We start from the raw sequence: 16571 nt of genomic DNA, 5'->3' as shown, positions 1-16571 counted from the left end.
TTCAGAGCTGGGGGGAAAGGACTTTCTGTGGTCACTGAGTTCAGGCAGAGCAAATGTGTTGTACACCAGCCACTGCTCTTTGTCATGCTCAGGGAAGACATAAGTAGTTGATCATGGAAACATTCCCTTTGCTTATGCCCAGGGCAGACATAACTAAGTGATCATAGCAGCATTCCCTTTGTCTATGCCCAGGGCAGACATAACTAAGTGATCATGGCACTCTTTTTTTTTTTCTTTCCCACTGAGCCTGCAGGCTACCTCAGAAACTCTCAAGACAGGGCTCCAGACAGCTGCTTCTTACTGATCTTCATTAGTTTAGACAAATGCTTTCTGGCACATATGGAAAAACCAAGGCCCAGAAAGCAGAAATGACTTGCAAAAGCTCACAGGCAGTTGGTGACAGAGTGGACTTATAACCCAGGACTCCCAAAGTCCTGCCTCATGGTCTCTGCACTCCACTACACATTATTTCATCTGAGCCACAGGACGTCCCCAGCCAGGAGTTGGCTACAGCATGGGCTTAGACTCCTGTACACAGTGAAAGGTCACTATATGATGCTGGTTACACCAGGGCTTACTGACTGCTTAGGGCTATAGCTAGATTCCAACCTAAGGCACGGAGAGCGAAAGCAGGCCTGCAGAGGACGTGTGGTCATAGGGGAAAGAACGAACTACTTTAAAAGCATTCTATGTATTTTCACAGGAAAATATTTTCATTTTGGCTCTAATTTAGTATTAGATTATCACTATATCTGTCCCATCTAAAGAGGCTGGATTTGTTGTCTTAGAAGCAGGGTCTGTCATCTTGAGACACAACATGCAGTTCTAATAGTCACCACTAGATGGCAACTCAGGCAAGTGGAAAGGGTCTGTAGGCTGGCGTTTAAGGGCCTTCAAAAGAATACACATTTTCCACATTTGAACAGGCTCTTTCTATGAAAACGACTTTCTATTTAAAGAAATTTTATAAAATACTGTATAAATATCAATTAGCTATGCTTGCATATACAATTTAAGCAAAAATAGCTTTCAGGGAAAGATACTAAAAACAACCCTCTGGTGTCTTCAGCCCCTCTAGGTCTGTCATTCCCATGTCCCTCTGTGGCCTGAGAGTCGCTTCCTTCCACACGGGGAGAAGCTTCTCTCCTTCTGTGGCGTTTATCTCGGGCTCCACCTTGCTCTAGGATATTCCCCTTGCCTCTTCGGCACAGGCTGGCCTCCAATGCACCATAGCCTACACGTGGCTAATCTCATTTCTGGTTTCGAAAGTGGTTGGTGGCCTTGGCATGCCCTCTGTCACAGTTGCCATTCTGAGTGAGGGTGGGTTGGAGGAGGGACTGGGTTTGGAGGCCTGAGTCCAAGGGCTGCTAGTTGGCCCTGTCACCATTCGTGGTGAGGCTCTGTACAGCTCCCTCAGCCTCTCAGACCTTCTCTCGTCTCACCTGGGCACCAATGCGCACTTTACAGGGTTTCCATGAAGGCTGGATGATGTCAGGTAGATAAAGCACCTGGTGTCCAAAGGACCCTCAGTAAGCATTCTTTTCTAACTGCTCTTTGCAAGGAAATGTAAAAATGATTATTCACACTGATCTCAGAGCTCCAGCACCCTTCACAGGTATTCTTTTTTTTTTCTTTTTAAAGTTTATTCATTTATTTCTGAGAGAGAGAGAGAGAGAGAGAGAGAGAGAGAGCCATCACCCCCCCCCCCCCCCAAAGGGTCTTGACACCCTGACCTACCCCTAGCTACAGCCTGCCATGGTTTATGCCGTCACTATGGTCAGCCTCACAGAGCACCGTGTTATACCACTGAGCCACTGTCCAGCCCCTTTCACAGATATTTAAAAAAAAATTAAAGAGATTTTTGGTATAGGACACATGTGCTTGCTGGAGAGACAGAGACAAGAGAGATAGAAAGTGAAAAATCACCCCTGGAGGGGGCAGACCATGCCACAATCCCTTCTTCTCCATTCTCCTCTTGAGATTTTGGGTATGCACGCACACGTGTCCGCCATGAGTTTTAAGCCACTGGGTCCAGGACTCAAACCGCGGTCGACCACGTGGGAGTGCAGTGACATAACCATTACACTATCTGCCAGCCCCTCCACAGATATTCTTAAAGAGACTTTGTGGTCAGCTATGGTGGTGTAGCAGTGACACAATGCACCATGATGTTGAGGTTATATGGGAAGGTCCTGGGTTTGCATCCTGAGGTCTCCCTGCGCACCCTGGGTACATGTGCCTGTGATCCTGGCTAGGTGGGACTAGGGGTAGGATCATGTAATAAAGACCCCGTTGGCACCTCTCTCTCTGTCTCCCTCTCTCAGGGAGGTGTAGTAAATGTTTCCTTTCTGGATTTTAACATGTGCAAACAGGTGAGAAGTGCATAGGCTTTTGCTCAGCTATTGAATGAATGAATGAATGAATGAATGAATGAATGAAACTTCTGATATCTGTAGAAGACATTTAGAGTAGCATACAATTGGAACACGGGGCCAGCAGGTGGCGTGTTGGTTAAGGCACTAGACTCCCACATGGCCGATGGTTCGAGTCCTGAATCTAGCAGCTTGAAACTTATGTCAGGTGTGTATGTGCATGTGTGTGTGTGTGTGTGTGTGTGTGTGTGTGTGCGCATGTGCACGCATGCCTTGGGAAATATCTGAGACTATACAGTCTGTACTGAGACAGCCAGAGGCATCCGTGAGGGTCCACCACACTCCCGGGAGATAGCTCTGAACTAGAGGACCCCATCCTCTGCCACCTACCCCCTCTGCGCTATTCACCCAGAAGTTGGGTGGAACCAGGCTCCTTCTTTTGGGAATTCAGGATTGGGACGTGAGGGGTTAAGTGCAGTGGGAAGACTTGCCGAAAGGCCCTGACTTGGGGGTTCAGCTCTCTGCTGCCACTGCCTGAGTGGGAACCAAATGTCTTCAGAATGAGTGGACAGAGCTGGGCTGCTGAGAGCGACGGAAGCCGGGATACATTTGCTGGGGGTAGGCATGGTCCTGCCCCCGGGGATGTGCAGGGCTGCAGTCCTGCTGGACAGAGCACTCGCCTGGGCTTCCGATGACCACCTGGCCTTCAGCTCCATTTTCCTCTCCTGGCTTGGAGCATATACAAATGCCCTTTTCCTCTGAGAGGACTTCACCGAAGGCAGATGTCCTTGACCCAGACAGCCCCTCAACACCTGAGCCAGGCCATGTGCTATACACTCCTGGGCGAGTGCCCCCCGCCCCCCTCACAGAGGAGGGTGCACAGAGAGAGGTACCTGAGCCCTGCCCGTCTCTGTCTTGTCCATGTCCTCACTTCTGCCTCGCCCCATCTCTCCAGTGGGGACCAAGCCTCCTGGCCTCATGCCTGAGGAGGCTGTAGAGACAGAGTTGCCTCTGCAGGGCACAGGCCGTGTCCTCCCTGGGCTGTCGGCTCACCTGTTGAGGCCCTGGCAGTAGCCAATGGTGGGGTTCTGCCAGGAGAAGGCCAGCAGCACCCGGCGGAGCTTGTCAGGGAAGCAGGAGGTGGGACAGGTGAAGTGCTTGTTGTTGGGGAAGGTCCGGTTCAGGTCCAGCTCGATCTGGCGGGCAGCAGGGTGCTTGCGGGCCTGGCCTCGGCTCAGCAGTTCCTGGTAGCAGCCGGGAGTGTGCAGGTGCTGGATGCGCCGGTGCACCAACCACCTCCAGACGCGCGGCCGGTGCTCACGGGGCACGCCCGCACGCAGCAGCTGCTTGAGCTCGGCCGAGGGCACGAGCTCGCCTAGGGCTGCCCAGCGCTCCTGCAGTGACCGCTCTGCAGCCCCGAGGGCCAGCAGGTGGTGGGAGCGCACCTCCAGTGCCTGGATCTTGGCCAGCAGCTTCAGGTCTTCCACCTCGTAGTCGGGCACCGTCAGGAAGCCATACTCATCATACTCACTGCCGGTGAGAGCCCGTGTTAGCCACACATGCAGAGCCCTTCCCTAGATAAGGGGCAAGGGGCAGGCCCTCAACAGCGCCTGGTGCATAGTATGAGCCCAAGAGGGATGGTCCCGGTCAGTCTGTGTAAATAAAAGGACCTCTTCCCGCTCCACGCAGCCTTAGCCAGGAGCCCTGCACAGCGAAAACACAGTTGCTCTCACCACAGCCAGCAACCCAAGGATGGCTGGGGCTGGACAGCACCAATGATAAGCCGAGAGGGAAGCACGGGGGACCCGGTGCAGAGGCCTTTCATTTAGTTAGCATTATCTGTCCCTACCATGTGCCTGGCATGTGCTATCTCATCGAATTAAAAATAGGGGTTTTAGCCCACTCCTTATAGAGGCTGAGTATGAGGCTCAGAAAGGTAAAGTGACTTGTCCAAGGTCACACAGGAGAGCCAGGTCGGGCTCCAAAGCCCGGGCTCCTGCACTGGGGCCACCCGGGCTCCTGCACTGGGCCACCCGGCCTCCAGGGCCTCTGAGCACAGCCACGCTCTGTTCCATTATACTTCACTGTCCACGGCCACTGTGCTCGGCAAGGGCTTGGCTCAGAGGACGCAGCCTGGAGAAGTGGAAAACGTGTCAGTGTGACTGTACCATGCAGCCATGGCCAAGGGGCTGCCGCCCCTGAGCCTGCACAACCTCGGCTAGAACCACATGCTCACATGGCTGAGGACAGGCGGGGAGGCTGTGTGAGCTCGCACATAGCCAGCAGGAACTACAGGGCATCAGGGCTTCTGGGCCATGCACTAACCTTGCCCTGGCTCGCCGTGGGCTCACCTGACGGGGCTCAGCTCCACGCTGTCCGCCGAGGCCTCCCCGGCCTCCCACTGCAGTGCCTCCTGGATGAGCTGTCGCAGTAGCTCTGAGCACTCACTGGCCTGGTCCCCCATGGCCTCCTGCAGCCTGCGCAGCCCGGCCAGGTACTTGCTCTCCAGCTGGCAGTTCCTGGCTTGGAGGTAGGCACACTGGGAGAGGGAGGGGCAGGCTGTTCAGGCCACCTGGCTGGGACGGGCCGCCTTAGGCAGCCGGGCCCTCCCCACTCTGGACCTTCACACAGGGAAAGGAGATGGGCCTTGACCCAGCAGTTTACAGTAGGGCAGGCAGGAGCCAGTGCTGGAGCTGGGCTAGAAGACAGGAGAGACGGCCGGGAACGGCCCAGGCTCTTGCATGGCTGCAGTGCCTCCCGGGCGGACAAGCTGACATGTGCAAGCTCCTCCTGGGCGCCAGACACCGGGCACAGAGTTGCTCCCTTCTGTGGCCGGGCTTCTTCCTGAAGGCGTTCCCAACACCTGTCTTGGGATTTCTGCTAGGGGTCCTGTATAGCCTCCCTACTTCCTGGTCCAGCTCTCCCAGTCCACCTTCCAGTGAGCAGCCACAGCTGTCTTCTCAGAACATGTCAGACTGAGGGCCTTTCCGCTTAAAACCCATCAATGGCAGGTGGGGTAGTGGTTATGGTGCTGGACTCCCACATGGACAACTGCGGTTTGAGACCTGGACCCAGTAGCTTGACTCTCACACCAGGCAGCTAGGCGTGCAAGCCCCAAATCCCGAGAGAATGGAGAAGGGATTGCGGTGTGGCCGTCCCCTCAACAGCTCTCCGGTCTCCTCAGAGTAAGCCCCAAACTCCTCAGCTCCAGTCTCACCTCCAGCCTCATGTTCCCCCCTCCCCAGCCCTGCTCCCGGTCTCTCAGACCACAGGTCTTCACTAGGCTGTCTTTTTTCTGAAAGGCCCTGCCCTGCTCGATGCCTGGATAACACTAACTCCCATTTAGAATTCAACTTGGGAGGCTCCAGGAAGCCCTCCTGACTTCCCTTCTTCCCTCTGCGCCCCCAGGGGTCCTGTGAGTCTGGCTGTGCCTTGACCGTGTTCACCCCCTCACTCATCTGTGCCCCCTTGAGGGGCAGGAACCGCTTACTGGTCTAAACATCCCTACCCATAGCTGGGCACTGCAGGGAGGACGACTCAGTCGGCCAGGCCACAGGGTGTGGAGAATGTGACCAGGCCCTGCTCACTAGGACTGGGTTTAGGGGACAGCAGACAGACAGTGAGGGCAGGTGGTGGCATGGGGACTGAAAGCGGGCCAGGGACGGAGATGGCTGGGACGGGCCCCGCCTCACACCTTTGTCAGGAGGGCCTTCTCCTTCTCAGCCACCTTCCTCCAGATCTTTGTGACCTGGTGGATCTCAGAGTTGAGGAAGCGGTTCTGGATCCGGTAGGCTTCCATGTCATCCTGGAGAAGAGAGCAAAGCATGCTGTGAGCGGCACGTCAACACCTCCCGGCTCGTCAGTTACACCTTCAAGGGAGCTGCTGAAGGTTCCGTCCTCTAGAATGTCCAGTAATGGCAACAGAAAATGAAGACGGAAAGAAAAAAAGTTACTCTGGTCCCCTCCTTACTCTAGATCTTGACAGAGAGCAGTAGGCCCTGAGTTCCCATTCTGACTCTGACGTCTTTGCTGGGAGACCTCAGACAGGTCCCCGAACCCCTCTGGTCCTTTGGGGCCTCATCTGTAAAAGGGTCAAATACTAAGGACCCCTCTGGGCAGCTGGGAGACTGCAGGCGGTAACATGCATAACCCTGAGTAGGACTAAGACATGGAAATGCCCAAGCAATGCTCTTTACTGAATTTATTTTTTAATATTTTATTTTATTCATTTACCATTTTACTATCGGGCATATGCACTCACCAGAGAGAGCCAGAGAGTGAGAAGGTGAGAAATCCGCCCCCGAGGGGTGACAGCTGCAGCACAGCCCCTCTTCCTCTCTTCTGCTCTCAGGATTTGGGGGGTGCACGCACACGCAGTGTGATTTTCCAGCCGCTCAGGCCGGGGCTCCAGCTGTGCAGCCAGTCACATGGGATCCGGCCACCTTAACCACCACGCCACCAGCTGGCCCTAGTGTTTGTTTTTAAAATCAACACATTCGGGGCCAGCTCATGAACTCTCCCTACATGCCTGGGAAGATGCTGCAAGCTCCTGGGGAAGGGAGAAGGGATGCACACCATTACAAGTTCCTACTATGTGCTAGGCCCATTTCTCTCGTGTCTGTTACTCTGTTTAAGGTGGCCTTCCCAACATGCCGTGGGATAAGCACTGAAGTACTGTAGGTCCCATTTTACAGAGGAGGAGCTGAGCACAGTCACACCTACGCTGGTGGGAAGAGCCAGGATCCAAGCCCAGATGTGCTCAGCTCACAGCAGGTGCTCAGCAAACACTGCTCAGGGAAGGCATATCGGACCCAGTGCTGGAAACTGCTCCAAGCTGCTCTGTTCTGCTTCCTAGCCACCATCTCTCCCTCCTTCCATGCCTGGAAGCTGCTCACAGGGATTCCCAAGGCTTTGGAAATAAGGCTTTTGTCAGAAAAGGTACCCTGCTCCCAGACCCAGGGCAGGCCCAGACAGGCCCAGACAGGGAGCCAGGTGTGAATGCCATTTGGGGCAGCAGTGGGGAGTGAGCGTGGGGTGGGGGGGTCTGGTTAGCACCTCTCATGCAGCTGTGGTCCTACCTGGAGTGTCCTTCTTAGTTCAGAACTGTAGGGAGGAAAGAGAGAGACCTCAGAGAAGAGGGAAGCCACACAACAGTCACCAGTGCAACGACAGAGGAAAGCACAGAGGGAAGGGGGACGGTGAGAGCCAGCCTGCTTGCCTGCACAGGGGTCAGGACCCGGGAATTCTCTATGGGACATGCCCAGGGCTGGGCCCGTGCTAGAGCGTGGGAGGCAGTGGATGGGTGTGGGGGACCAGCTCTCGCTGCGGTGCCATCCCAAGGGCTGCATGACCCTGGGCCAGCCCAGCCCCTCTCACAGCTCAGCTCGCCCTGGCAGAAAATGAGGGGGTGTGTGTGGGGGACCAGACCTCTGAGTCTTTCCAACTCTGGTTCTTAAGACGTCAGTGATTCTGTCCTCGAAATGCCAGTCTCAGCAACAAGGGCAACTCCACAAAGCGAGGTGTCCCCAGTTATCAGGCAAGCTGGAACTGTGCACCCTCTCTGCCCCCTAAGAGCAGACAAGTAAGGAACACCTAGCCCACGTGTCTTCACGGCACGGAGCACTGGGTCTCAGGATTATCCGCAAATGTATGTTTGGTTAATGTGACTCACACGCCGGAGTCTGCTCTCATCTGGGCTCGCTGAGCAATTTCGTTCCTGAACCTCTGAATTCAGGGACACTCTCAGTCTCCTGGGTGAGTCCACGACTACAGTGAAGTCCGGGCCAGTCTGGAGCCGCCCAGAGGACCTATGTCTCTGACTCCTGTGACTGTACTGGGTCTCAGACGCTGAGTCCCAAGGAAGGGCAGAGAAGAGGGGCAGGGAGGGCAGGGCAGGCGGGCGAGCAGGTTAAGGAGGCCATGCTCAGCACGGTGTGGGTGTTGGTGTCGGTGTCGGGCCTGAGAGCTTTCTAACACTGCAGCTCATCTGGTCTGAGTTTGAAAGGGTTCGCTTCGTTTTAACCCCAAAGAATCTCTGACTCAGACTACATCAGGGAGTGGTGAGCTGGTGTCTCAGCCTCTGCTAAAAGGCAGGGAAGTAGCTCTGGGTGTCAGATCTCTCCTCACCCTTCCAACATGGCTGTGGCAGGAATGGGCAGGCCAGCCAAGAGGCAGAAGAAGGTTCAAACACGGTCAGTGAGCCTTCAAAGCCTGGCCAGGGGCCACTGCCCAGCACTGCCCAGGGGGCTTTCAAAAGCGTCATTTCCTTTTCTTTCCTTTCTCCACCCCCTGCACCCAGCAGCTCCCGGATACGGGAGTACCGAGGGCATCCCTATGTGTGCTCATGGGTGGCTGCGAGGGCCAGGGTTCAGGCAGGAGTGGCCTTTATTTTCCGGCTACTTGTAGGGACAGTGGGGGCCACGAGTGTCTACCTCCCAGTGACCGGGCAGCTCCTGTCACAACCCGCAAGAGCGGAGACAACAGTTGTGACAGCCATCACTGTCCGAACAAGCTCCCTGGGCCCTGTGGGATGGGATGGCCTGCAAAGGCAGGGACAGAGAAGAAAGCAGAGTGAGCCCAGATGGCACCAGTACTAGGGGGAGCAGGGAAGCCAGGCGGCAACAGAGCAGGCAGACCAGTGAGCGACTGAGCCCCGGCCCAATCCCAGCTTCCCGACCTCTTCGGCACACGGCCCTGGGCAAGCTCCTTCACCTCCCTCAGCCTCAGCATCCCCAGCTGTACAGTGGGGCACACCCAAGTCGCTGCCTCACGGGGCTGGTGCGAGGCTTACATGAGATGGTGCCAGCAGGAACCGAGGAGGGTGCCCTCCGTGTGGTACGTGTCTGTATTGAGGACAGTGCCCTGCACCCGGCACATATTCTGTCAGTCTGTGGATGGGACTGGCGCTTACTGCCATTGCCATGAATGAGCCACCGCCAGTCACAGGGCACCACACTCGGGCAGGACCCCTGGGAGGGCCACCCTGGTACCTTGGGGCTCCTGGGCCATTGACATGGCACTAAGGAGGCTGAGCAGGCCAGGTCCCAGATGTGGCTAATCTTTGGCTCCTTCAACTCTCGTTTGATAATCTAGAGACAGTTTTTAGCATCCCAGGACATGACAAGGTCAAACTGCACTGGGGCTTCTGGTGAGGAAACTGAGGCCGTCCAAAGCAGTGTTTCCCGCAACGTCCATTTCCAGTGCGAGCTCTCCTATGTGAAGGGCCACCCCCGCTCTGTCTAGAAAGCCCGTAGGATCAGAGAGCAGCCTCCACCCCGAGGGCCCAGAGGGCGGTCCCGCAAAGCTAGAGGGAGGGCCCTACCTTCAGGTGCTCCATCTTCTCCTGCTGGCTCCAGCAGTCCCTGTTGGCAGCCTCGGGGGTCACAGGGGCCTGGCTGGGGGGCTGCGTGAAGTCCTGGGTAACCTTCTCGGAGAGCTTGCAGATGACCTGCTGCTTGGCCTGGTTCTTGTCCATGAGCAGCTGCACGTGCTGCTGCAGCTCCTGCACCTGCTGCTCGCTCGCGCAGGCTGGCCACGTGCGCCAGGCTCTCCCGCTCCCGCTCCAGGGCCTCCACCCGCTGGCCTGGCTCCATGATCTGCCGCACCTTGTGCCGCACCAGCTCCAGCCGGTCCCTGTCCTCGGTGGCCGCCAGGTACGCGCTGGATGCCCTCTTCTCCTGCTGGGCAGCCTCCAGTGCCTTGTGCAGGATCTTCACCAGCTCCTGGGCAGGGAGAGGGAAGTGTCTTGTGAGCTCAGGGAAGGCCTGTTCAGGGCCAGTGGAGGGCCAGGTGTCACCACCAGTTCTCCTAAGGACCCCGAGAGGTGGCCAGCATCACCCTGGGGACATCTCATCCTAAGACCCATTTTCTCCCTCTCTAAGAGTGTTAGCCAGCTAAATGACATTTCCTAGCTGAGTCCCAGCGAGGTGTGGCCAAGTGACCACCCTGCCCAAACGGGAAATGAGAAGTGACGTGGCAGCCTCGGGGCATACCTGTAAAAGCATGAGTCCCCTCCCCTAATCCAGCTTCCTTTCCTCCTAGCCTGGGAATGGCAGGAACTGGAGCAGCCGTGTGGACCACGGCGGCGTTGCCTGTCGAGGCAGGCAGAGTTGGCACACCAGCTCAGCAGCGCCCACCTGCCTTCGTACGCTTCAGTGTGAGACAGAAATGAACGCTGAGCTTGTGGTAGGCCACGGTACCTTGACTTCCACACGTCTACTTCAGGGATGAACAAACAAAGGCCCAGCAGCGTGAGAGACTCAATCCCAAGCTGCCAGGCTCCGAAGTCTGTGCCATCAGCAGTAAAACCAGGGATGGCAGCTATGGGGCACACGGCACTGCACTCTGCTCTCACCCGGGCAGACCTTACCAACTGGTCTTTGTTTTTATGATAGGGCATGTGCAGGGGAGAGAGGGACAGAGAAACAGAGAAACACGCTCCACAGGACCTGATCACACTGAGATCCCCTTCTCTCAGTCCTCCGACTTGCTAGGATTCTAGACACACACACACACACACACACACACACACACACACACACAGTGTGTTTCAGGTGGACCAGGTTGGGCTCTAGAACTGCCATCAGCGTGGCTTCTAGCTCCACAGTCCAGCATGCTGCTGACTGTTGCACAGGGACCAGGCCTACTAATTATCTTTGTTTTGTAATAGCTAGAGGGCATGTGTGCTCACCCGAGAGGGACAGAGAGGAAAAGTCAGGGGCATGGTCATGCTGTAACCCCTTCTCCATTTCTCCTTCCTTTCGGGATTTTGGACGCTCACGCACAAGGGCTGGGGTTTGTCAAGTATGTCAAACTGCCAGGTCCAGGACTCGAATGGCATAGTTGGCCATGTGGGCTCCAACTGTCGTAACCACCATGTCACAGGCTGGCCCCTGATTAATCTCGATACTCTGTTCTGCAAAACCTAGCTGAGGCCTCAAAATCCTTCTCACAAGACTATCTGAACAGTCACTACCAGCCAAGCTGGGCAGCGTTAGAGAGAAACTACCTTGGCAGCTCGCATGCAGAGCCACTCCTCCAGGGCCTCCTTCTGTCTGTCTAGCCCCCTCAGCACACCAAGCAAAGCCTGTGAGTGGCGCACAGGAGCACTTGGGAGTTCAGAAACAACGGACCTCGAATTACTCCTCAGAAGGGCAACTGATTCACCTGGAAACCCAAGGTCTTCCCGGCGCCCATGCCTTTGAGCCTCTAACCTCCCCATAATTTGGGCCTGTCCTGCCCCAAAGCAAGACTCAGGGTGGGGATCAGAATTCAGAAGCCAGGCAGCCCACAGCCAGACCCACCAGCCAGATCCATGTGGACGTCACACGGGGTGAGCAGGGATTTTAGGCCACACTGCCATGCTCCATGCTGGTCTCATGAGGAAAAACATGATTTCCTAGAGACACATCAACTGTATCCAACACAATATAGTTAAACACATGAATTGGCTGGTAGGGTTATTTGTTAATAAAATTCCATTTTTGCAGAACTGCCCACAATCATGACTTGGTTTGAGAAGCTAATGACAAGACCACATTTTCTGAAGCCTCAGTAAAATCCCAATCCCCCCACTTCTCTTTTCACCCACTCACCCATCCGTATCAAGCACACACACAGTAAGGCCCTATGCCAGATGGGGAGCCTAAAGAGGGACTGGTCACAGGACCCACCTCCAAGGACCACCAGGCTGAAGGGAGTAAAGGGAACCCCCTGCGATGGAAAGGTTTACTGTGAGAAGGGTGTGGGGGGGGCACAGAGTGGGGGGACCATCACTTCTGCTTCTGCAGAGGTGGGCGGAGCCCTCTACGAGCCATAGAAAGGCAGTGTAGTGTATACTGACCCACGAATGAGGGGGCCAGAGACAGTCGGGCAGCAGGTGGGAGATGAGGTGGGAAGGGTCCCCAGGCTCAGCTCCTCCTGAAGGAAGTTGCAAGAAGGAAATCTCCAGCAGAGGTGGCTTCAGAGCTGTGGGAGCCCTAGGGTGCGGCAGGAAGGTAGGGTGGAGACAGAGACTGTAAAGCAAACGGAATGTCTGGAATGCTGGCCATGAAGAAGTCAGCCTCCTAGGGCTCTGGGTAAGAGATAAACATTCCTGTGGCTCCAGCGTGACTGGGCAGTGTAGACCACTTTCTGGGTCAGCAGAGATTTGGAGAATACCCTTTTGCAGAGATTTGGAGAATACCCTGGGTAACTGCCTGCTGAAATAACCAAGAGACGCCACTGTTCACATTGCTCTAGGCCAGAATCAGGTGTGCATCTTTCCCCCAACTTCGAGAAAGTGGACCCTAAACGGGTGAGGCGACGCTAAAGCCCATTTCATTACATCCAGCTGTCTCCTTCCCACGTTTGGCTCTCGAGACTGAAGACCAAGGCGCCAGCCCAGGAGCCCGTCCTCCCACTCCCAGAATCCCTGCACCGGAATGAGACAGGTGTGGGAGGAAGAGACCAGAGAAGGACGGAGACAGTGAGACACGGGCAGGATGAGGAGTGGGAAGGATATGAACTTGGAACCCTGGAGCCTGGGGTCCTGGGGGTCCTTCTGGTCTAGTCACCTTGCTATCACACAGGGAGACTGAAGCTCAAGAAGAGTGAGGGCTAAAGTAAGTTAGTGGATCCCTGTGGGTAGGAAAACTCCGGTGGCCTAAAGAGAGGTCTCCCAGTGCCTGACCCGGGACTCTGCTTCTCCATGCTGTGTAGTCCATGGGCTTTTAAAGTAACATGCTTCTTTCAATTTCTGCTTTTCCCTTTTTTCTTTTCTCCCCCCCCTCCTTGGTTGTTGTTTTGTTTTTGCTATAGGGCACTTGTGCTTGCCAAAGACAGAGAAAGAAGAAATGGATGGCCAAGTAGCAATCCCTTCTCCATTCTCCTCTTGGGGTTTAGGACATGCACCTCACGTGTCTTTCAAGTCGCCAGGGCCAAGATTCAAACTGTACAGTTAGCCATGAGGGATCTAGCTGCCTTAACCTCTATGCCACCTGCTGGCCCCTCAATTTCTTTTAAAGGTAGAAATAACTTATGTTCATAGTAGATTTGTTTACCATACCGAAGAGGTGAAAACAAACCAAACGTCTACTTACTAACACATGAAATACACACACACACACACACACACACACACATACAGAGGAATATTATTTGGCCTTGAAAAGGAAATCCTGTCACATGTTACAACAGGGATGATGAACCTTGAGGACATTAAGCTAAGTGAAATAAGCCTGTCACAAAAAGATAAATATTGTGTGATTCCACTTCCATGAGGTACCCAGAGCAGCCAAATTCACAGAAACAGAAGTACAAGGGAGGCTACAGGGGCTGGCAGAGGGGGAAGGGAGAGTTATTGTTTAATAGGCAGAGTCTCAGTTTCGCAAGATAAAAAAGTTCTGGAGATCTGCAGAAAAACAGTGTGGACATAGTTAACGCTACTGAACTGCATACTTAAACATGGCTAAAATAATCATTTTTTAAACATAACTAAAATACAATTTAAAGAGGTGCCCAAAAATGTAGAAACCAAAATCATTTTAATGTACCATAAAAAAATCAAAATTAATGCAAAAAATCTATGCTAAGTAATTTTCTTAAAAATAGAAAGAGCTATGTTACTTTTTTCTGATCATAAAAAATGTATGCATCTTATAAAAATTTTTGACTATATGAAAACATATAAAGATCACCACTTAGAATCAGCATGGCTCTTTGATATATTCTTAGAGACTTTAAAAATGCATCTTTTTTTTTAAATGGTTTTTTAATATGCCAGAGGGCATTTTTGCTTGCCAGAGAAAGAGCCAGAGGGAGAAAGCTCCCCAATGAGGCACGGTCACACTGCAATCCTTCTCCTCCATTTCTCACTCCTGTCAGGACGCTGGGCACGCATGCAAACACACCCAGCTCATTTTTCAAGCCGCCAGGTCTAGGATTCAAACCGGCCATGTGGGATTCAGCTGCCTTAACCACCAGGCCACAGAGCTGGCCTTTAATGATATCTGTGTGAAAGATAATATACCGACATGTTTGTTAGGGCTCTGATGATGGACACTAGCAGAAACAAAATGAAAGCAGGATTCGAGATCGGGGTGAAAGCAGTGAAAGATGGCTGCTCTAAGGGTCTAACTAGCCAATGGTAAACCACGCCAGGCTTACACCTGTCATATTGGAAGCTAGTACATTTCTGTGTGTGCACACGCATGCACACAGGTGCGCGCATACACACGGCATATAGAAATATTAAGAGCGAAAAGGGAAGTTTGTAACCCATTGCATTTTTGAAGCTGCTTTTGTCCTTATGCTATCCTATGGCATCGCAATGTCTTTAACATCTAGCAACACCATTGTCTGCAACCGTGCAAGAGTACTCCATGTGTACATGAACTACAGTACCCATAATTCCAACCCACTAAGGACAGACATCTAGGTTGTTTCTAAGTTCCATGATTGTAACGCAATGCCTTAGAACCAATTCTTAGAATCAGAAGAACTAGGGACTGGCAAGTTTCATAGTGGTTAAGGCACTGGATTCCCACGTAGTAAACTGGGGTTCGAGTCCCAGACCTGGTGGCTTGAAACTCATGCCAGGTGCATGTACATGCGTTCCTCAAATCCCAAGAGGAGAATGGAGGAGAAGAGATTACAGTGTGGCCGTCCTCCCGAGGTGGGTGATTTCTCACTTTCTGTCTCTCTGGCAAGAGCATGTGCTCCATAGCAAAAATCTCTCTCTCTCAAAAAAAAAGAATTAATCAAGTAATATTTTTTGATCAAATTATTGTTTGCCTCATCTCAGAATTTTTTTTTAAGTGTATTTAGTTTTTTAGAAAAAAGAAAGCTACTTCCAGGAGGCTCTTCAGACCATGACCTACCTCCAGCCCCAGCCAACTAGGACCACGGGCATGTGTATGCCCGGTTTGTACAGAAGGCCCTAAGACACAAACCTGGCACCTCCCCAAGAGTGGTAACTCCAGACAATTACTACTTGCCACTATCTGGTCCCTCAGCTCAGATTTTGACAACTGGTTATAAGTTGTCATTTTATTTAAATCTAAACAATCATGGCCCAGCCTTGGTAGCACAGGTGGTAAAGTACTGACCTGCAGTGCTGGAAGCCATGTGGCCGACTGCCCGGCTGACCTGAAACACACTGGGTGTCTCCACGGTCCCCGGAAGCCAGGGGTAAAGGAGTCGTGGCGTAATAATACCCTATAAAGGGTGACTCATTCTCTCTCTCTCATGTTCTCTCTTACACACTCTCTAGTGAGAAAAGAAACTTCAACAATTTTAAATCCAATACATTATCTTTTATAAAAACAATCCATTATCTTAAAAAAATTTTTTTTGAATTATTTTATTTAACTTTATTTGTTTATTTATTTATTTTAATTTGACCAGAGAGGGACAGAGTGTGAGAGAGAAAGAGAAAGCAAGCCACCAGGTCCGGGACTCAAACCACGGTTGACCGGGTGGGAGTTCAGCGCCCTTAACCACCACCATCATCTGCTGGCCCCAACAATCCATTATCTTTTAAAGTGCTGATGTTGCCTCACTCTCTAAAGCGGAAGTGGTTGGGCCTAGCAGGGTCAGAGGAAAGAGCACTGGCCTTGGAGTTACACAGGCCCCATTCCAGATCCACCGGGGTCTTTAACAAGGAGGCATCAATGAGAGTAGCCTCAGGCTGGCTACCTCACTGAACCTGAGCTTTCTTCATTAAAATGGAGATAAAGATTCCCTATTTCATGCAGAGTGGCCTCAAGGAGGAACGAGAGTGTGCCCTGTCACCCTCCAGGCTGAACAGCTAAGGTCCATCTCAACCCTCCCTCCATGACATCAGGGCCCAGGGCCGAAAGACATGTGCTCTGAAGTTCCGTTGGAATTCCAGGGAAGAGGTCAGCTGCCTCGACCAAGTTTTCCAAACTAATTATGTGCCTTTACCAAGTAATTATTTTATTTAAAATTTTCAAACTAAAAATTTGTTAGAGGGCATGTGCACTTGCTAGAGAGAGAGAAAGAAGGAAAGTGAGAAAGTGCCCTACATCGGCAATGGTCACGCTGCAGTCCCCTCTCCTCCACCTCTCCCTCCAGGGATTTTGGGCGCACATACACATGCACCCAGTGTGTGTGTGTGTGTGTGTGTGTGTGTGTGCGCGCGCGTTCTTAAATTATTTTATTTAATTTTATTTATTTTAATTTGACCAGAGAGGGACAGAG

At 52.9% G+C, this 16571-nt stretch overlaps 1 protein-coding gene across 1 annotated transcript in view; it reads right to left on the bottom strand.

The window, feature by feature from the left end:
• TBC1D2 (TBC1 domain family member 2) overlaps nucleotides 1–16571 on the bottom strand; it is a 55960-nt gene that overhangs the window by 8218 nt on the left and 31171 nt on the right. Inside the window, 5 exon segments of the mRNA XM_014585998.2 lie at nucleotides 3426–3902; nucleotides 4724–4911; nucleotides 6067–6177; nucleotides 9694–9891; nucleotides 9893–10093. Of these exon segments, the coding sequence (XP_014441484.1) occupies nucleotides 3426–3902; nucleotides 4724–4911; nucleotides 6067–6177; nucleotides 9694–9891; nucleotides 9893–10093 (1175 nt within the window).

Source organism: Tupaia chinensis, unplaced genomic scaffold, assembly GCF_000334495.1.
Source record: "Tupaia chinensis unplaced genomic scaffold, TupChi_1.0 Scaffold000104_1, whole genome shotgun sequence".
Classification (NCBI taxonomy): Eukaryota; Metazoa; Chordata; class Mammalia; order Scandentia; family Tupaiidae; genus Tupaia; species Tupaia belangeri.
Note: the sequence above shows the minus strand (reverse complement) of the source record. Positions and strands in the feature narration are given on the sequence as shown.